The 22,497-nt window shown below is 47.8% G+C and overlaps 1 protein-coding gene across 1 annotated transcript in view; it reads right to left on the bottom strand.

Moving 5' to 3' along the window:
* Positions 1–16,423: 16,423 nt before the first annotated feature.
* The window catches only part of LOC138513819 (N-acyl-aromatic-L-amino acid amidohydrolase (carboxylate-forming)-like), a 117,274-nt gene continuing 111,200 nt past the window's right edge, over positions 16,424–22,497 (bottom strand). Inside the window, exons 5-6 of the mRNA XM_069628923.1 lie at positions 18,667–18,776; positions 16,424–17,272 (exon numbers count right to left, since the gene is read on the bottom strand). Of these exons, the coding sequence (XP_069485024.1) occupies positions 17,042–17,272; positions 18,667–18,776 (341 nt within the window). The 3' untranslated portion in view covers positions 16,424–17,041. The remainder of the gene's footprint in view (positions 17,273–18,666; positions 18,777–22,497) is intronic.

The following is a 22,497-nucleotide window of genomic DNA, read 5'->3' as shown; positions in this document are numbered from 1 at the left end:
TTTGAGGGGAAAAGTAACAGGACTTTTTTTGTGACTCACCCCTCCCCCCACTCTTGCAATGCTGGATACTCCCCTGTTGAGTACAGCCCCCAGGTTCGCTGAGGGTCAAAGACCCCGTGACAGAGCTGAAAGCTCACTGTGCACACAAGAGCATAATCCTTTTGGTAAACACAATGATCACCGAGACCCTAAGTAACGTGAACTGCTCTGTGTGAGCACATCGTGCACACAGAGGAGTACATTATCGAGCCCGCAAAGCCTCCTTGATCCCCCCATCCCCTACCTTAAGAGCCTAGCAGGAAATTTTGCGATGCTCCCAACGTCTGACCCACCTGCCCACACAATGCTTCCATTCCTTACTCCTGTCCTCCCTCTCTACCCATGTCCTAATGCTTCATTGAAGTCCCCATCACTTTTCCTTCATGGCTGCTCACTCCCTTCTCATCCTCTGATCCCAGCCCTATCATGTTTACCTCACAGTGGCCACTGCCAGCACAAATGTTCTACCTTTAAGTACCCCTCTTCCCTCTCACTTAAAAAAAACCTCTCACCTCCTTATACCCTCCCACTGACCTCACCCGTGAGCTCTGGCAGTATTTAGCACAACCTCCTTTCTCGCCCACCATATTGAGTCCCCTTTACTCATAATTATGTGAATGAAACTCTTATTACCTCATGGCCAAAACTGCTGCTCTTCACAGGAAATCTGCAACCTTCTCTCACTCTCCTGACCTGCCAAAGAGATGTGGCGGATCTTGACCTTGTCATCGACTCCCTACACTCAGAGACCCCCACTACGCTCATCAATTACTTCATCATACCAAACTCATCCAATGAACACCACCACTATTGTGACTTTTCTTGGTCCGACCACTAGTCTCTCCACAGCCTGCAAACCATCGCTCATGGCAACTCTGTTGACCTTGCCTTCCTCGCGTCCTCCTTCAACTACTCTTCTTCCTCCAACATCACATCGACTCTCTGCGATAATGCCTGCCTGTACGTCTCCATCTCTCTACACTTCATTCTTCCGCCCAACCTCACCCATCACCAAACGCAGATTCAAACCTGACCTATCTTTCTGAAGCCAGTTTTTCTCTGCGGGCTATGGCCATTTTTTTCTTATGATGCCATCGTAATTACTGAAGCCCCCAGAGGGAGGAGATTGAGGGTCCTAGGTATAGCGTTAATACAGTACCAATAGAAATACCACTTAAAGAAATGGCATTGGCAGGGCCTCCACTTACCAGGTCTGAGAGCTTGCTATGAACCACGGTTGACTCATATTAAAGTGGTGAACAAAAGGATCACCACCACAACGGTGACCAACCTATGTATCTTGGAGGCAGTTAAGTCATTCCACTAGTAAAGTGAGCAGGTGTTACGCTCACCTGGCTCCCACAGGGGCGTTGATCGGACCGGGACAGCTGCGACCTCCTCCAACATGAAGCGGAGTGCAGAGATGACACACTGGACTGGACCGCCTAATCTCGTCTGCTTCACCCGTATAAGTATTCTCCTGCAAGTGGATTCTAGTAATGGCACCCCACTGTTCCCCCCACTAATCACCACCGATATTCACTTTTAGTAAGCTCACCTTATGTTTTTAAATGATGAGCTCTCCATCCTGCGTGGAATGCAGGGGCGCGTAGATACCAGTTACTTCACTGGTTTGAAGGCGTTGGAAGAGTTCCGGATGAATATTGACTCTGAGGTTCCAGACGAGAACCCGTAAGTATAAAGTTCAAAGAGTTCAATATGTCCGATGTTCACTCTTGTACATTCCTTTCTTGTGTTGCAGCTGGATCCAAGGGAAGATTGTCTTGTGGAAGCTGATGGTGTTCAGGTAAGAGTATGTATTACCCAACACTGTCCGGTAAAAGATGCGTGTTTTTAAATTTCTGGTTTCTCTCTCCTTACAGGTGCGGCATAAGAAGTTGCGGTTTGTTACAGAATAATGCCTCTGGTTGTTAATCAGGTAAGTCTATGGTGGAGAGGTTGTATTTGTTGGCTCTCTCGGCTCACCTTATGTTTCTTTTGTCCCCTAGATGGTGGAATTCGGCGAAGAAAATGATGGAGGCTGCGCCGGATCGTAAAATGCTGGTAGGACTCGTGAGTATGGTGCGGCGCTGCAGCTGGCGATGCGACGCGTGCATAATAATGTCCTTTTCAAGTTCGAAGACGTGATGGATCCGGAATTCAGGTAAGGATTGAAATAATTTCTGTGTTCTAACCTTTCCTTCTTTTTTCTTCTATTGCTAGGAGCTCTGGATTCGAGACGGGCGTGGCTGAAGACTGGATGCTGACTGCAGGCACGGTGAGCGTTACGCTGCTGGATGCAGAATAACGCAAAGCATGTGCTGCTGTTCGGGTGTGGTTTAAATAGCCTCCAAAGTAGTTCCAGGTAAGAAGTCCCTAGAACCACACCCGAGTAAAAAATAGTCCCTGTAGTAAAATAGTCCCAACCAGGCCTCACGTTGGCTTGGATTCATTTGCAGCATGGTCTGCATGAGGTAAGTAAAGTCTATGAGCCTGGCGCCTATGGCGCCAGGACTGATTTCTAGTATAAGCCTGGCGCCTAAGGCAGCAGGACTGAACCCAGACCTCCCCCAGCCGGGGCTGCTGGGGTTTTATTAAATATCTGGATGCCTGCTCCCGGGGCTGATGGGCTTCATCCGGATGCCCGGGGGTAGGCATCATGACAGCAGGCTTAACAATGATCAAATCATCACCATGTGCACATTAACAATACATAAGTACGGTTCCGGGTAAATAGGCAGACACACATTAACGCAATGTGTTTTTTCCACTAAACAGATCAGGAGCTGTTTGCCCCAGCTGAAGCTGTTTCTAAACCAGGAACACATTAAATGGATCCCACAAAACATCACTGGTTATAGAACTCAGTCTAAAGAGAATGGGGCTCATTACGAGTTTCCTGGTATCCCGCCGGTAATTCCGGTGGGATATGGGTAACTGCCCCTACCGTCTCTGACACCTGATATCCCGGGTATTAGTGGGGTATTATGGGTGGCGGAGAAGGTGGTAAGTTCCCATTCCCGGGAGTTCCATAGGACTCCCTGGGATGGGAATTCAGGAATCACCAGTACCGGTAGTACTAGTGATTCTGGCATTTATTTGCTGTTAGGGGTCTCAATTATCGGCAGGTCAAGCCTGCCGGTAGATCACTGCCCCAACCACAAACTTGAAGTGTGCCTGTCTGGAAGAAATGCTAAAGCGGAGATTACCAGCATTTTTTCCAGACCGGCACACTTGTAATGGGTCCCATGGGGGTCATTATGAGTCGGGCAGTAACCCGCCGGTGCTACCAGCGGGTTGCCACCGGACTCGTAACACTGTTTCCACCATCTGAGATCCCGGTGCCAGCAGGGCATTACGTCCTGGCCGCCCAGGATATCAGGCAGCCAAAATTGTAAGCCGACATTCCCGTGGAGTCCTGAATGGGGACACGAAAGCACTGGCACCGTTGCTAACGGTGCTGGTGCGTCCGTGACAACTCTGCCTGCTGGAGCTGGTGCGCCCGGCAGGTCGGATCTGCCAGGTGCAACGGCCCCGGTAGGGAGAGTTGTAGTGTGGTGGTCTGGATAGGGTGCCGGCAGGTGCGACTAGCACCCTTATTTTCGGATCACCCCACTTGTAATGATGCCAATTGAAACACTCAATAAGGCACTGCCTCGGTGGATGCTTTCAATGGGGAAAATACCCTCCTCTACCTCACACCTCTCTTTTACTGACCCAGACCACATCACCTTTAAAAAAGATTTACCTCAGACTGACTGGGGCAGACAGGCGGTGGCCTTAATCTGCGAGGCACACAGATATAGAACACAGTGGCATTTTATGGCATCGACTGTTTACCTGAAGACTGATCAATGGTAAAGACCTACTTTGTGGTACGCTTAGGGCACCCCCGTCCCCCATTCGGGAATGTAAGGGGGTGGATGAAGCCTACACATGCCCTGGATTTTCAGAGACCAGAAACATGAACAAATAAACACAGTGGTTGTCTAGAGCTACAGAGCCTTTACCCCGCCTTAAAATAAAGTTTAGGCAGGAGGCAAAGCTTGATGGCTTGTGGACTACACCCCCTGAAACATAAATATGAGGGGATGCTTACAAGGTGTGTGGAAAAACCACACCTTTGATCGAAATGAAGTCAAGCTACATATCTAGTCCAAAGCAATACCCACTTCCGAGACTCAAACGATTAGCAGTAATAAGTCTCTCCCTTAATGTCATTTCTCCAGTCCCTCTGTCGAGTATTCCCAGCCAGCTGACAGCAACCTATCATCAGAGGAATTACATGGGCTGTAGCCCCGGAATTCTCCCTCTTGAAAGACACACCTGGCACCAGTAAGTCCCACAATTCAGCAAGCAATCCCGATGCAAGGTAATGGGCTCCCTCCCCGCAAAGGGAGAGTAGGAAAGGGGAGGAGATCAGAAGTTTTACAAGAGAACGCCCTATTCCTGGGATATAATAAACACCCCTTATCAAAGCCAGCCACCCCCTTCAGGCACCTCCGCATCCATCGCTGGTAGAGGTCCTGCTGCTCTCTTTCTCAAATCTAACCAATTGCTCCATTCTCTCTCCTCTTCCTTGGATTCTGCTAAATGCAACTACTAGATAATGCTCTCCTCTCTGCTCCCATCCTCAAAAAACTATCCTCACATCTGCTGGACACGCCATCCCCTCCACCCACATTTGCTGCACTCCATTTTATCTTCTCTCTCTGCTGACTACTTAGCCTTTAACCAGCTATGCTCTACAATCACAAACAAACAGAGAGTACCCCACTGCTCCCATATCTCTCCCACTGCCTTCCTTCTTCTCTCCACCACCCATCACTCCCACCCAATGATCTCTGTGCTGCTTCCGTCTCACAAACCTAGCAGAAGCGGCACCCATCCTCCAAGCTGCCAACCCATCCTGTGCTCCTATCGATCCATTGGCCCTACAGAGGATGAACCTTGACAATTTACTTGAAGGTAGCAGCATCTTTCTTGCCCTTCTCAGTTAAAAAAAAACCTGCTGACCCCAGGAACCCAACCTGTACCCCAATACGCAAATATTCTGGAACAAGTGGTAATCATTTGGACCGCATCCTATCTGGAGAATAACAGCATGTGTGAACCACCTCGAATCAAGGATTTGCAGTAAATGCTCTACTGATTTGGCACTCAGCCACATCTACAACTCCCTCAATATTGCTGATCTCGAAAAACTCTCCCCTACCCTCATCCTCCTTGACCTCTCTGCTGCCTTCAATGCTGCTGGCCATCCATCTCTTCTCTGCACACTCCCTCTCTCCTCGAGTTCCAGGGAACAGCCCTTGACTCGATGACCTCCCCGTCCGACCAATACTCCATGTCTTCTAAGAATGAAACCACCCCTCACACCCACTCAAAGATGGGGGTCCCCAAGGATCAATCCTGCGTCCCCTCCTCTACACACACTACACTGCCTCTCCTTGTAAACCAATCACAGTCTTTGGCTTCTTCCGCCTGCTATTCGCTGACAATAACCAGCTCTCCTCCACCCCCTCTCACCCTTAACCTCACAGCTTTCCACTTACATGTTCATCTGCCTCTCCACCATGTATCACAGCATGGCACTCAGCTCACTAATGCTGAACTGAGGTCATCTTCCTCCTGGCTACCAACATCTCACCCCTGCTATGTGATCTTACACTCCAAGAGCTTACCATTTCATTCCACAGCAACGCTGACCCTACTACACATCTGTCAATTCTGCTTCTATCCACTGACCCCTCTGCCGAAACCCTGATTTTCACTCTGGTCGTTAGAAACCTTGATTACTGCCTCAACCTCCTCGTGTGACACTCCCTTTACTCCACCTAACTGGGAACTCAACTTTGCCACCTGCAGGCCCTGCAATATCTCTTGCCCCCCACTAATCTCATCCCGTTGCCCCACTTCAGGCTGACCCTCTAATCACCACCGGTCCCTCTCTACAGCCACCCCCCACCCGCCTACCTAGCTCCGTAACCTAAGATACCCTTTCTTGCATTCTGTGATATCACGCCCCTTTGCATCTCTCTTTTCCAAGCCCACCCTGTGCTGTCTCTCGATTCCACTCTTTCCTCCTCCTAGCGCCATAATATTGGAACAAAATTTAAAAAATCAGAACATATGATCTGTTCAGGATTTTTAAATCACCTTACAAAGTACCCAGTATCCATTGTAAGGAGCTTGCAAGACCTATTGTGGTATCACCCCGGCCGCAGTGATAGTCTTCCCAGTTCATAACAGTAGATAAATATCGATCGCTGTCTGTAAGTGAACGGCTGTGCATGGATATATGTGATCATTGCGCCACCGAAAATGTAGAGTCTGAAAATGCTGACTTCCATTACGGCGAGGCGCAGTGATCACATAGATCACTTGTTCCCTGCATCCCCCTACCCGCTTCCCCCCACCCTACTTACCTTTTCGGCAGCACACTTGTGTATCCTGCCAACTCCCCTCTATACATGGAAAGTCAGTTCCCACCCGCTTACTTGGGTTGGAGCAGGCGCAGCAGATTTTTCTTTTTATAAAAAACGTTTTTTTAAACTTTTTGTCCCCTGCTATCCATCTAATGGAAGCGGGGGGCACCCCTCCAACCCCTCCTCCCCTTAATCTGTGTAATTAATGGGAGTCAGGATGGTTTTACGGCGCAAAGGCGCAGTAATGGTCATGTTGCCATTATTTGGTTGACATTTTAGTACGATTCCCTGTGCATTCATGTATATTGTTGTGTAAAGGATAACTCATGGTAGGTGTCGTCCCCAGGGTCGGACTGGGACAAGAAATAGGCCCGGACACCCCAAAAAAAAAGGCCCACCCCTCGCCTCAAAAAGTGGCCCACCCCTCACCTCAAAAAAAGTGGCCCTCAAACGATCATCCGTGATTCGCGTCAGTTCACGACTTTACAGAAAATGCTACTCATGGAGGGTTCATGTGTCTGTTGCATGTTATGTTTTGTGTAAACGCTTGAGAAAGTGATAAGGCAGATGAAGACTGCACGGCTGGGTACCAGCTGCTCCCGATGCCTCCTTTCTGAACTGATAAGAGAGGGGGGTGCTTTGAAACACAATTTACTTGATGTATAAGCACCTTACAAATGCACGATACATAAAATGAAATAAATAGGCCAAATAGGCCTCTGGTGCCAGCCAGTGCCATGCCCAGTCACAGCTCACCTTCACTATGCCATGACCTGCCTGGCAGAGTCCCTTTGCCACATTCAGGAGTTTCTGGGCAGGATGTCACCCACCACCTCGCTCTACATTGACCCTTCCTCCATTCCCTCACCTCATTCAGCCGCATCCCCTCCCAGCTACCCCCACAATAAGCTCCCACCACAGGTCACGCGTCCACGAAAGTGAAAGAAGTAGCCCTTTGCCCCTCTTTCCTGAGATCACATTTCTTTCTGAGGAGCCTCACAGCTTGGAAATCTGCACTACGGTGATGCACTATAAAGGGATCCAAAGGGTGAAAGGACTATTCAAAGCTGTGACATATGGGAGAAGTTTACGAGTTTGATGTGTGATTCAATGTCATGAGATGGTGACACCTATGCGGAATTGCATAATGAGACAGATAAAAGACATGGGTAAGTAAATGAAGTAATGATGTTAGTGCGTCCGAAAAGCAAGCTAGCACACTGTGTGGCCCTACCTTGATGATCTCACTGACCACCAGGAGAAAACATAGAGAACGAAAAAGAAACACCAGCGCGAGAGACATACAACAGAGCACAGAACAAGACATAGAAGAGAAAAGGAAGCAAAGAAAGTGGGCAACAATAGAAATAGGAAAAACGAAATAATGAACCTAGTCTAAATACAAAAAACAATCATACATCTAAATCATCATCAGCATCATTACGAAAAATGTGTTCTTCACTAAACGTGTAAAAAACGATAGCAGACAATAAACGTCTTGGTAATAACAAAAGAACACCAGAAGTGAAGGGCAATGCAATGTAGGGCCTGCCATCCTGGTCAAATAATATTAGCAGGGGCGGCCAGTCGGGCACCTGGGGTGGGGGTGAACAACCACAGGCCTGGGGCCAGCCACACACCACCGCCGGCCCACTGAGGGAGTCACACTCTGGGAGGGTGGACTCGTGGACGGCTGACGGGCTGTCTGTCAGCAGGTGAGACTAGGTACTGTTTCATAGGGGGCAAGATCCTGGTGGTGGTCCACCACCGGTCCCGACTCCCTTCATGCCAGGCAGCAAGATGTGATGGCAGCAACGTGACTGCAGACGTTGAAGGGCAGATGACGGCTGCATGGCTGGGTACCAGGCACCAGTTGCTCCCGATGCTTCTTTTCTGAACTGATAAGAGGAGAGCTTAAACACAATGTACTTGATGTATTAGCACCTTGAGGGGACATGCTACTCCCTGGAGGTCAAAGGGGATGAGCTCTAATAGTGCCAATGTGATCCCAACTTATAGTTTAATTCCAATGTTACCCTGTCAGGAGGAAGTGACGCATGCTGGCACTCGAGATGCCAAGTCCAGGTCTGCATTGGCATGTAGCTTTGGGGAAAACCAGTGAAACAAAAAAACGGAGAGATAACACAGTTAGGGATGCAGGCCGTCTGTCTAGTCCGAGTGAAACAGACACCTGCATTTTTAAAAGTTGACTGTGCCCTTTTATACAAAGTAAAGTTGGTAGACTTTACTTAATGTGGTTTAATTGCCTATCCCATTTAACAACTGTAGAAAAGTATTAAATGTCACATGGTCTGTAACGTGTTGCTTATGGAAGTCATGATGAGCCCAGGCTATGTGTGACTCGCTTTAAATATAATACAGTGCATTGAACACCCCTTTCCACTGCCGTATCCACGGGAGCAAGTATAATCACTTCATCCAGTCCTGGTGCTTACTTGAGGTCATTTTGCGGTTGCCAATCAATATCCACTAATAATCCCATACATAAGGCAAGTTACTTTACACAGTTTGGACAATGCACGATAAGGCAGTTTTGAACTCCTATCTGTACTGTACGATTGAGAATGCACCTATTTCTGTACTCCAGTCTAGCATGCATCTCTTTCTATGTGTGCACACAAATGCACGATACGTAAAATTAAATAAATAAATAGGCCAAATAGACCTCTGGTGCCGTGCCAGCCAGTGCCATGCCCGTGCCCAGTCACAGCAGGGCGACACGATACACACATCACCGCCGGCCCACTGAGGGACTCACGTTCAGGGAGGGAGGACTCGTGGGCGGCTGACGGGCTGGCTGTCAGTAGGTGAAAGGAGGAGAAGAACTGCCAGGCCAGTGCAGTCAGTGCCTGGACTTTATTCTTACCTTACGGGCCGGCTCCTAGCTGCAGAGTCTCTCTCTGTCTCCTCTTGGATGTTGTCTGCTGGGCTGGCTGCTGCTGGCTGCCGCGGGGGCTGGCAGACCTGGGCTGAGCACTGCTGAGCCACCGAGTGAGGTGGTGGCGCAGGTACGAGGTGCCAGGCCGGGGCGGCAGTCACCAGCAGACAGTGTACAGTGCTGCCTGCCTGCTAGTACCACCAGTGCTGCAGACTGAGTTGGCAGGGCCACTGCAAGCCGGTCCCTGGCAAGCAGCCGGATCAGCAAGAACTTCGGACCGGGTGCTGCCTGCAGCCGGTGTGGAGTAACGGTCCACTGTCTCGGTCTGCTGGCTGGCCTCTGCTGTGCTGCATGCAGCCTGTGGTGGTGTCGTGTTGTGGCTGGCTGACAGTGGCCCGTGGCAAAAATCATCATGCAGGGCAAGGAGGAGAGGCTCAACTAATATCCTTTCTCTCCAGGGAGAGAGGGTCACATGTCACACGTCCAATGGCGGCACAGAGTCTGTGCCGGATCAGCCTCATCCCCAGCCCCAGGCACAAGTTGCTTTCAACTTTGCAAAGTGCAACAAATTCGTTGTTGTTACTTCCTGCAAAGTTGAAAGCAACTTGGTATGAGACTGCACTTGGTTGGTGCCCCCGTGCCCCCAGTGCCGGGCCCAGGTCAGCCCAGCCCCAGGCCAGCGGCCCTGCAGGCAGGAGGCGAGCAAGCCAGCCAGCCTGAGGCTGAGCCTGGCTGCAGTAGGTGTTGTAGTTGTAGCCGAATTAGCATTTCAGAGGAACCGGGGCGGGCCCGAGCGGCGACTAGCACTGCACTCCGCGGCTCCCCCTGGAGTGGCTGCACCATGTCAGCGGCCCTACCCCAGGGTCCAGGCTACTTGATCAGGCATTAATAATATGCATGCATCATAATTATGATGCATGCAAATCACCAAAGCAAGGTAACAACTTGTTTGTTGTTACCTTGCTTTGATGAATAATTATGCGCACAGCCCCAGCCCCTCCTGCAGAGTGCCAGTTTCCATCACTGGCGCTGCCTGCTGCTAGCAAGGCGAGCTGCTGGCGTGGCCACTGTCGGCAGCAGCCAAGCCAATCCATGATTGTACAAACACTGCAGGCAACAAATAAAAAAAATGTTTCAAATGGAAATGGCCCAGCTTGGCCTGCGCCCACAGCGCTGTACAGCACACTGTGACTGTGTGTCACTGGCTGGCTGCTGCAGCGCTGTGCCGGCAGCGAGTCAAATGTAATAATAAACAAACATTTTATTTATTTTTTTAAAACCGGCCCTGGGGTGGCTTCATAAAAAACCAGCCCATGGTGTCGCGGCCTGCAGCATTTATCAAAGGAAGGTAACACTTAGGTGTTACCTTTCTCTGCCTCTGCGGCGGGCTGGCGGCGGCGGGGCTGCAATTGCAAAGGATCTGTAAGATACTTACTTACAGATCCTTTGCAACTTGCGTCCGTCCGGCGGCGGCGAGGGGGAGGCCCTGGGGGCCGGTTCCTGAAGTGTGAAGGCACAGACTTGAAGCCCATGACTGAGCCGGAGACCGGCCCAGCGTGGGCTTCAGGAACCGGCCCCCAGGTCTCCTCCATGATTTTGTATCGGCCACGGGCCGATTGGCCGACGGCTCAGTCCAGCCCTGGTTGTCCCTTTCCCCCTTCTCTAATTGGTTGATGTTTCATTGGCATTCCATTACCTTACCATTGGAAACAGGATTACTCTGCCTACTGGGACTTTTTCTGATCGAAATACTTTCTTACCTCAAATAAATAAATGCAAAACAATGCAAACCCCAGTTTCAGAATAGGTAGTCTAGGGGTCCACAAATCTGCTGTAAAAGTGCCTAACTTTTGAACGAGCCTCCATCTCTTTGCATGATGTCTGACCATTGAAGGTTTCACAGACGATTGAAGGCCTACTTATTTTCACTGGAAGGGCAGCCCTTTAGCCACGTAATTCCTGGATAGCTATTCAGCACCACACAACCACAATAGTGGATATAGTGTGCGTTAACGCAACATGCTGTTTGCTCCCGGATAACATGCGCTAGTTAATAGGATTGATGGATATCTACACAAAAGTTTTCAAAACCAATTGTGGTTTTATTACTGTTTTAAGACAAATGTTCATAAGGGGTCGGCCCACACGTGTTTCAACCTTGACGGACATTTTGAATGGAAAAGTTAGGTATTATTGCGCCCTGTCTGTTAGATTCGACAGAGAGACACCTCTACAACGCGGCAGCTACGGCCATCCAAGCACCAGCCTTATCAGGCCAGCAGTATTAACTCGAGACCAGGATAGGGCCTATTAACTGTGAAAATCCCCGGGATCTGATACGGCCACCTAACTGTATTCAACCCTTCCAGGACATCCTGACTGTGACATGGCCTGCTCGGACAGAGCCATATTGCGTGATCAGATGTTCCAAAATTCTGTCTCTTTCGTTGCACTTATTGATTGTGATCAGGCCTAGTGATTTCAAGCGAGCCTGCTAGAACCCCTGTGTGCTAGGGTCTTTCAACCTAACTTTGAGCAGATCTTCAAAGTGGCCCCATCGCTTTTATGGCGCCTCCCTGCAGTCATGGGGCCTTGTGACTGTACTACAGCCTGCTAGAGCCCCCCGGATTTTATTGGGCTTCCAGACTGTGACCAGGCCACCTATGGCTCCCTGGAGGTGAAGGGGTCCTAGTGTGGCAGTTCTGTTCCAACTATTCTTAACACCCACAATCAGGCCACATCTGTCACTGCAGTCATACATAAGTACTAACATTGTGGCCATCACTGATTCTAAAGCAAGGTATAGAAGGCAGCTCTCCCATGACAGAAGTAGTGTTCTGGTGCCCAGGCATAGCAGGGGAAGTGCTTCTTCAGTACATTAGTAGTGTTCAAGTTCCTCAGGGTTGGTGGTGGGAGATGCTCCTTCAGCTCAGCTGTCATGTCCAGATGTGTGTGTGTGTGAGGAGCTGCTCATTACTCCAAGTTGTAGTGTCGAGGCTCCATAGGGTTCTATTGAGTGGGGCTCCACCTTCAACTCAATAGTGGTGCTCAGATGACTGCGTGTTAGTGGGAGGAGCTGATCGCTCAGCTCAGATGGGTTCGATAGGCCTCATAAGATTCCATATGCTCCATAGGGCTGACAGGCAAAGCTGCTGCTTCAGCTCAACAGTAGTGTTCAGGCTCTTTAAGGTTAGTCAGAGGAGATGCCCCTTTAACTTATAAGTAGTGTTCAGCTCCCTTGTGTATAGTAAAAGGAGCTGCCCCTTCATCTCACTAGTAGTCTCAGATGTCTGCATGCTAGCGCGAGGAGCTGCTCTTTCAGCTCAGTGGTAGTCTCAGATGCTTGCATACTAGTGCGAGGAGCTACTCCTTCAGCTCAGTAGCAGTCTCAGATGTCTGCATGCTAGTGAGAGGAGCTGCTCCTACATCTCACTAGTAGTCTCAAATGTCTGCATGCTAGTGAGAGGAGCTGCTCCTTCAGATCAGTAGTTTTCTCAGATGTCTGCATGCTAGTGAGAGGAGCTGCTCCTACATCTCACTAGTAGTCCCAGAAGTCTGCATGCTAGTGAGAGGAGCTGCTCCTTCAGATCAGTGGTATTCTCAGATGTCGGCTTAGTGAGAGGAGCTGCTCCTTCAGCTCAGCAGTATTCTCAGTCGTCTGCATGTTAGTGAGAGGAGCTGCTTCGTCAGCTCACCAGTAGTGTTCAGTCTCTTTAAGGTTAGTCAGACGAGATGCTGTTTTAGCTTATAAGTAGTGTTCAGCTCGCTTGGGGACAGCATAAGGAGCTGCTCCTACATCTCACTAGTAGTCTAAGGTGTCTTCATGCTAGTGAGAGGAGCTGCTCCTTCAGATCAGTAGTATTCTCAGATGTCTGCATGCTAGTGTGAGGAGCACTTCTTCAGCTCAGCAGTATTCTCAGACATCTACAGATAGGAGCTACTCCTTCAGCTCAGTAGTAGTCTCAGATGTCTGCATGCTAGTGAGAGGAGCTGCTCCTCCAGCTCATGGGTAATCTCAGACATCTGCATGCTAGTGCGAGGAGCTGCTCCTCCAGCTCATGGGTAATCTCAGACATCTGCATGCTAGTGAGAGGAGCTGTTCCTTCAGCTCAGTAGTAGTCTCAGATGTCTGCATACTAGTGAGAGGAGATGCTCCAGCAGCTCAGTAGTAGTCTCAGACATCTGCAGATAGGAGCTGCTCCTTCAGCTCAGTAGTAATCTCAGATGTCTGCATGCTAGTGAGAGGAGCTGCTCCTCCAGCTCGTGGTTAATCTCAGACATCTGCATGCTAGTGAGATGAGCTGCTCCTGCAACTCAGTATTATTCTCAGACATCTGCATACTAGTGAGAGGAGATGCTCCTTCAGCTCAGTAGTATTCTCAGATGTCTGCATACTTGTGAGAGGAGCTGCTCCTTCAGCTCAGTAGTAATCTCAGATGTCTGCATGCTAGTGAGAGGAGCTGCTCCGTTGACTCATTATTAGTCTCGAATGTTTGCATGCTAGTGAGAGGAGGTGCCCCTTCAGCTCAGCAGTCAACTCAGATGTCTGCATGCTATTAAGAGCAGCTTCTCCGTCATCTCAGTAGTAGTCTCAGATGTCTGTATATGAGTGAGAGGAGCTTTTCCTGCAGCTCAGTAGTAGTCTCAGGTGCATGCATGTTAGTGAGAGGAGCTGTTCCTTTAGCTAACTCGTAGTCTCAGACATCTGCATGCTGGTGAAAGAAGCTGCACCTTCATCTCAGTAGTAGTCTCCGATGTCTGCATGCTAGTGAGAGAAGCTGCTCCTTCAGCCCAGCAGTAGTCACAGATGTCTGCTTGCTAGCGAGAGGGGCTGCTCCTTCAGCTCAGTCGTCTCAAATACCTGCATGCTAGTGAGAGGAGTGCCCCTTCAGCTCATTAGTAGTCCCAAATGTTAGCATGCTAGTGAGAGGAGCAACTCAGAAGTAGTCTCAGATGTCTGCCTGCTAGAGAAAAAAAAACTGCTCCTTCAGCTCCATTGCAGCATTGGGTACGTTAGGATGAGTGAGAGGAGCCACTACATCAGCGCAGCAGTCCATCCTAGTGCTAGTGAGAGGAGTGACTCACAAGAACATTAGTAGTGTTTATGTGCCTGAGCGAGATCTGATCCTTTAGCTGGAGGAGTCACTGCCTCAACTAAGAAATAGTGTTTAGATGTCTGAGCCTTACAGATAGGAGCTGTTCCTCTTCAAATTAATAGAATTTGTGGTGAAGGATGACAGTTTTGGGTACACATTTAAATGTGTGTCATTAGTGTCAGTAGTGGGATATGGACAGCAAACTTACAAAAGCTCACACTCACTTGGATGAATTGGTCAGTTCCACATATCTCTGGTCCAGGTGCTATTTCTTTGACACATTGTTAGAATTTGGGGCTAAAATCTAAAGATTCCCCAAGAGTGGATGCTTCTTGAGATGGAATACAGCAGTGCACTTTAGGAGCCTCGGTGCCATTAGCATATGTTGAAACCCCATCTCTATGGTAGATTCTGGATGCAGATTTGGAGACTTTCCTAAACTCTAGTACAACTTTGAGAGGAAGACATGGCCTATGGGACAAGGTTTCATTAGTGACCCTGAAGATATTGGTTCTAACTCTGGCAACATTGTGTGATCCTGGCGAACCATTTTATATCTATGGTTCTGTTTTCACTTATCCACCAGAATTTTGAGTCCTCAAAAACAGAAGACGGACATTATTAAGAGCTCTATATGAAGCTGGCAGCAGTAGAATCGCTATCAAGCAAATACAACTACAGTCTGGTCAGATGTCCATACTCCAAAGAGTATACACACTGCACACCTTTTAAAAAAAAACACTAAATAAATAACCCAATTTGGTGCAAATATTTAGAGAGGTATCTTAATAATCTTCAGGTGCGGAGGAGCAACTCTTGACCCTGACACATGGATCGCATAACTAAACAAGGAGCATAAAAGAAGTTGCCAGTTAGGAAACACCCGTCCCCCGCACCCTATCACAGGCCTTCAAATTAGAGCCAAACATTTGAGTAAATTCATATATGTTCTAGGAACATTTACTGAAATCAGTTTTTCCAAAATATCCTATGATATGATATTTTATTTATATCATGACCATACACAAGTATTTCAAGGCACGACGAGGCAAGGAGGGGTACAAGGGAGGACAAAACAACGATCTTACTAGGCCCAATGACATTGAGAATGCACAAGTGCGGGGGAGAGGGAAGGGGGAACGTGCAAGGGGCAAGGGAGGAGTGGAAAGTGCAGAACAGGTGATCAAAACAACAAAAGGTAGTGCGGCCAGCAGTTGGCAAGTGCAAAAATTAAACACTGACAAGGGGTGTCTAATAAGTGCAGGTAAGGGGACTGTAGGGTTGCAGATACAGACCCAAGTGCAAGGGTTGTCAGGAGGCAGTGTGGGTATGAAGCTGGCTGGGCAGGGACCTGGGCCCGAATTCAGAGGGTAGCCAGCAGCCCAGTGTGGAAAGAGAGATCAGCAGGGGAGAGAAGGCAGATGCAAAGAGGAAGGCCATGAGGTGCTTCCGGAACCGAAGATGGTTCTCCTCAAATTTCTGAGAGGCATGGAGGCTGTTTCAGAGGTAGGCCCCAGCCGAAGAAAGGGATCTACTATCAACTCGTTGCTTGGAGAAGCAACTGACCCTGGGGGAGTTGGAGGTGGAGGAGAGAAGAGCTTGAGTAGGACGGTATTTCCAAAGGGAGAGTTGAAGGTATTGCGGACCCAGGCCCCAGAAGGCCTTGTGGACAATGCAGATGGTCTTGAACGTAATCCTTGCAGCCTCTGGGAGCCAATGAAGAGATTTCAGGGCTGGAGAGATACGATCCCTGGGGTTGAGGCCAAGGACAAGTCTCTGGGTCCTGTTCCGGATGAGTTCCGAGGGTGGAGAGTAGTGGCAGGCAGATTTAGGAAGAGGCTGTTGCAGTAGTCCAGCCTAGAGAGAACCAGAGCTCTAGAGACAGCGAGCCTCTGAGGGAAGGAGAGGAAAGGAGGAATACCCAATGGTTACTGATATGGATGTCACTTGAGACAGTTAGCTCAACATGTGGATTATCTTTTATTACTGGCACCCAACACATTTCGAGAAAAACATTCTCTTCATAAGGGGTTCATTTTTTTCATCTTTTCTATGAAACAATATACATAGCAAAATTGTCCATTCTCACCTAGGAGGGGATGACAAAGAGGAAATAAGAAAATAAAATGGTGATCTGGTGATATAAAGTAATAGAGCTTGTGTATGAATTTACAGTATCACCAGGATAGGCAGATAAGGGTAACTGTGGGGAGAAAACGAGAACCATTTAATTAAAATTGAAAAGACCCCCCCTCACATCAAGGGTAGAGTAAATGAGAACCAAATGTATAGTTTTATTTAATTTCTATTGCATTTACTCGACAGATAATCTGCGCTCTTGTCAGGTTAAGAAAAATAGTCCCACTACATGTAGGTACCACATACTTTGCTGCTGAATTGTCTTTACCTGGCAGAACCTAAAAGCTAGGAGTTATGCAGCCAGGAGATGCAATCTGACTGCAGGCACGTGCTCGTAGTAGGCAAGCTAAAATAGGCCTGGATCCACAGGCTGATGTTAGATTGGAACAGTTGTGCACCGAAGACGAAGATGCCAAATTCTTACAACAGGATGGCCCATTTTAGGTAGAGTCCTTCTCAGGTGGCAATTCACTGCTCTTTGCTGTTGCTTGTATGGCTGGGATGGAGAACCTGAGCTTATCTGTCTTCACAAAAGCAGCTTTGCTCCGGAACAGCGCACCGTCATTGGCGAAGACAGGGCAGAAAGATGCGTCCCCGGAGTAGGCGATGTCTTGGCCTTGGAACGTCTGGAAAACAGGATTTCCGGGCTTCACAGGGAGGAAATCATGATCCTTAGAAGGGAAGTAAACAGAACATTGATCAGTGTCTGGGATAGAGAAAGAGTCAAAGGCTGCTCTTACAGTGACACCTACTGGTCAGAGCTGGGTTGCCTGCGGAAATAATGCCGAACCATATGGACATTGAACCAATAACTGCACTCACAGTGACACCTGCGGGTCAGAACTGGCACTGCTTCTAAAATGATAGAACCTAAGCTGATAGAACCTGGGGAGAAAGATCCAGAGACTGCGATTACAGTGACATACACTGGCCAAGGCGAGAATGTTTGTATATGTAGCAGCCAACAAGTCCTACTTCCACAGTGACGTTAGAGTAACACAGCCAAACAAACAGCACAAATGCCGAATGGTAAGCTTTGAAGTAACGATAACTGCTGCCATATTCTCTGGCCAAACTTCCATTCCATTTTTATGGAACTGCTTGGTCACATCACTTCTGCAGGGGACCAAAGGCAACACCAGGCATGTTTTGGCCTCTTTGGGCATTATCAGTGTGATTTTACTTGCAACCTTATGAACAGCGAGCTCCAGACCCATATTTGGACATACTTCTGCTGCTTCAGGCAACTTTGCAGAGCAAAACATTGGCCGAGAGTCAGATGTGCATTAACCATAACCACTGCAATTGCACTGCGCAGCTTTCCATTCCATCACCTTTTAGCTTGCGGTGCCATCAAAGGGACTAGCCACACCACATTCGCATTTGTCCTACTCAAAAAGTGTCAGGTCAGCATGAACTGCTAGGTCAGACCCCTTCTGCACAAGACCACAAGCAAACCCAGACATGCTTCTCCTTCTTTGGGCTCTGCCAGTCAGACAGCTTGGGACATAGACAGAACGAGCTTTGGACCCATAACACGGCACAAGTGCACCACTAAGAAACTAGTAAAAAGGGACGATACTGATCTATGAATTAATCATATTCATTAAAAGTTCCACTTGGCAGGGCAAAACAATTCTGGAATATGAGACTACCCTGAGCAATTGCCAGAGCTTATTATAAATTCCCCGTTGTCACCTTTTTGATGTTTTTACAGTAAAACAGGAGGAGGAAGGAGCCACAACTGCTCTTACAGTGACACCTACTGGCTAGGGTTGGGACTTGTGAGGACGTGTCAAAACCGGATAGAGAGGAAGTCAGGCACAACTTTTAAAGTGGCAGATGTTGAACAGGACAGTGTTGTAGACGTCATCGACTTTCGAAAAGGGGCAACGAGGATAGGTTCTAGAGTGGCGCCGGTTTGGCAGGGTCTGGGTGTGTTGTTGAAGTGATAGGCCCTGGGGAAGTGCGATACAAATAATGCTTTTACAGTGACACCTACAGGCGCGAGTTGGGAGCGCAGTTCCAGGTATGACGAGCCACCTGCACTCAAATGTAGACTCACCTGTATTTTGGGATGCACCATTGCCGAGACCTCCCCATCAGGGCCTTGTGGGAACATTTCCAGACCTGAGAACTGATAAGCTTCAACTTCAAAGGCTGGGAACATTCCACCTGGAAAAGAAAAAAAGGTTTTAGGCAGGTGATGGGCTGGCTAGAAGGTGACAAGAATAACGTGGGCAAGAGAAGAATAGAAAAGGGACATTCATCGAATGAGAGGGGAGGAGTAAAACGCGACCAGCTCAGGATAGTTGCAGATGAGGGGAAGCGAGACTGAACACGAATGGATGGATACGTGGCCTGCAGAAGCTCCAGACTCAGACGTGTGCAGCGTGTGAGGCGCATGCCATGCTGGAGACTGGCTATAGTCAAAATTCAGTGGTGGCTGGAGTCTACTGGCAGGACCAACCATTTAGCCTCCAGTTCGATGATCGTGAGATGCAGCACATAGAACAGTGGTATTCAAACTCTGTCTGCTGAGCCCCCCGCTGAGTAAACATAGTGCTGCTGTGCCCCCATTGAGTGAAATTATTTTTGCCGTCCCCACAGTTTGTAGACCACTGACATAGAGGAAGTCAGCACATCAATAAACATGGGCTGTTAAGGACTGAGTTTAGGGAGGATACTGTCAAGGAGCTTCGGTCGACCTCTGCCGTTCTGACCTTGGCCATGCAAAGGTATGGAGAATTCCCCCTACATTTTGTTTATTTAAATCTTTAATAGAAAATGTCTGGGAATACCCAAGTATAATGCCCCAGGAGGGCTGGCTGGACAGTGCGTGTGAATAGTGGGCAGTTTTCAGTGAGTGCTGTGGAAATGCAATACATGCCTTGGTGTTTTAGAATGGCTCATTTATAGCTGTAACGCGTCATGGTTAAGAGTACTATGCCATATTCCCACCCTTTTCAAGCTCTACAATGTTATAGTGCCCAAAATAATGGTACTCAATGTATCCACCAAAAACGATGATGGCCTGATTAAATCCTAATGGCATTCCTGTGTATTCCTCTGACCTCTGGTTGCACGCAGGTCTCTGAAGTGAGCATTTAACTCACTGAGCTATTTTGCCAGCTACTGCACTTCCCTTCTCTGTGTATATTTTAATGTGTGTTCTGAAGCACCTTGCATTTTCCTGAACTCTTATTCCACTCAGATCCTTGAGAATGAGACAGGCTCTGCCATAAAAGCAAATGTACAAATGCTTACTGTGGATGAGCCCCATGAGCTATTGTGAAAAGCAGGAAATGGGCTGGAACAAGACAGAGCGGGGCTCCGCAAGCGCTACTCTGTCCCCAGATCCAGGGGCTTGCCCACGGCACTCACAGATCTGCTCTGAAGTCACATTATGGCACGGACATGCAACCCGCACTTCAACTGGCTGGAGGCTTTCAGAACACTCTGCAGCGCTGCCATGTCTTCTGAAAGCAGTCTGCTCTTGGAAGAACGGGTTCGCTCGTGTGTAATGATTTGGCTCCAGAACAGGATCCTCCAAGAGAGATCTGTCCTGAAGCTGTGTTATCACATACACGAGCAACCCACGTTTCAACAAGCAAACACTTTCAGTAAACTTGACATGGCAACTCGAATACAGAAACAGCCAAACCCTCACATATTTGTTACAGTTGTCCAAATTGGTATATAAGTCCTACAATATACAGACTTTTTTTTTAGGGTTTGACCAATCAAACCTGCAGAGCCCAACTTCCCTTATTAGCTCTAAAGGGTTTCTTAATCACTATAATACATGTTTCAAGTTTAACATTTTGGATATTATGTTCCCATAATGCCCATTGCTTTTATGCAAATCCCTAAGATTGGGTTCTATGAAGAGATACTGTATTATGTGACCTGGCCTGTAGCACACCCCTCGTATCCCGCCTCCTCCTGTTCACAGTCCTGCCCGTCCAAGGATGAGAGAGTTCCCCCAGTAAATGTTTTCCATATCCAGCCCTGGAAATCCTACACATTTAAATGACTAGGAGGCCAAGGTGCTACAAACATTATTGTCCCTATGACAAAGCATGTTCCCTCTGACAGATTTTTTTTAACACACCAACCCCCATTATGACATTGACAGATGTTTAAATCCAATCAGAGGAGACACCTTTGCTATTAGGTCCTTTTAGGTAGTGAGTCTTGTTGCGTCCAGGTTTCTAGCAAAAGGCCCACTTGCTGATTTTGTATAATTGGCAATTTAGGGCAGAGACTTTGGGGAATCACCTATAATCCATAGTTCAAGGTTCCTAAATGCATTTTCTGCAAGGCAAGCATGCATGATTGTCAGGGCTTTTAGGAATGTTTAAGAGGACACATTAATAAGTGCCAAAACAATATATGTGGCAGGATCTACTAAGTGTCTGGTACACCAAGAGAATCACAAGTACACAAGGAACAGTGGCAAAGACCCCTGCTTCCTCTTAGTTTAGAGGGTCTGGTGGCCACGTGGCACTCTCCAGCCACAGGCACACATGAGGGAGGGGTTCCATGTTCTTTTGCCAACAGTAATTACTTTGTGGTACTTTATCACAAAGTAATTGCTTCAAATATTTTCATCAAATTAGTTTTTTTCATTTGGGGAGGATCCCCCTCATGCCGCCCCTACCCTTCATTACTGCCCCTACTCAAACCCCTACCCAAATCCCCCAACCCCTTTTTACCCCTTTTTACCCCTTACCCCACAATTGCCTACATAATTAGATGAAACTTAAAATGAGTTACTTTGTGTTAAAGTACCACAAAGTAATTACTGTTGGCAAAGGGGCGTGATAGCGATGGATGAAGAAGCAAGGACTCCCTCTTGACCTGGGTGGCAACAAAGGTGTAGTACTACCTACCTACCCGAGACACTAAGCTTCCTGGATAAAGCTGTAGAGGAGCAGCCTCTCTCTCTCTCCCTCTGCAACAGACATGTATATATGGTATTTAGGGCCAATACCCCTCCCTCCTGTCCAACATTGTAAACATCAGGAGTATTGTCTATTGAGGCAGCTAGGCTGACCTTATTTAAGGCAAGTACATTGGAAATTGGTAGCACTGGGCACACCTATTTAGGGCAATATAAACATAGAGGAATGCTTACATTGTGCACAACATAATTAACACAGAACATGGATTTTTGATGTAGAATATAGGTTTGCAAAAGTCAGCCATTGTATTACAGATAGCTATAGGCCTCAAAACTCCATGAAGATTTAAAAGTGTTGAGCAGACACAGAAATATAGTGCTGTGTGCTAAAAGGGAGTGCATTGAGCCCCAGCTAAGGTGACTAAGAGCAGCTGAAGACAAGTGCATATCATTTGGCAACATTAATTTAATAGCAGAATATATGATTTTCAAAGGTATGACTCATAAAAGGAAACTGGAATACAGTCAAAAGTAGATAAGCAGGGCAAGATGGCCTTGGACAAAATGCACTAACATGTCTGAAATGAATTTGTCATTTCCAGAACCTGCACTGTCAGTTTAAAGGTTGCAACATAGATCTTGTGATTCAGTGAAATTTGAAAAACTACCTAGTCTTGCTAATTAACATAAAAAACATGTGTTTCAGTAAGTGTTTATGTCCAATAGAAAACAAGTAATGTTTGCCCTTTAAGTAAAATGGCCACTCAAAGCCTATTGAAATATAAGGTTCATATTAGCATAAAATGATTGAGTAATCTGTTGCCATGTATACAACTGTGATGTGTGAAGTACAAAGTTGAGACATTTTCTTTTTCAGCTGTAAGAAGCAGTGATTAAACAAATGTACTCCCAGTTGGCTGCCCATATGTCTCTTCCTTGCACAAAAGTGTATTGACATCCAGGGAGGGCTGAATGGCTCACTGCTGACAA

Source organism: Ambystoma mexicanum, chromosome 12 (assembly GCF_040938575.1).
Source record: "Ambystoma mexicanum isolate Mex_15411 chromosome 12, UKY_AmexF1_1, whole genome shotgun sequence".
In the NCBI taxonomy this organism is placed as follows: domain Eukaryota; kingdom Metazoa; phylum Chordata; class Amphibia; order Caudata; family Ambystomatidae; genus Ambystoma; species Ambystoma mexicanum.
This window is presented reverse-complemented; position numbering and strand designations above follow the sequence as displayed.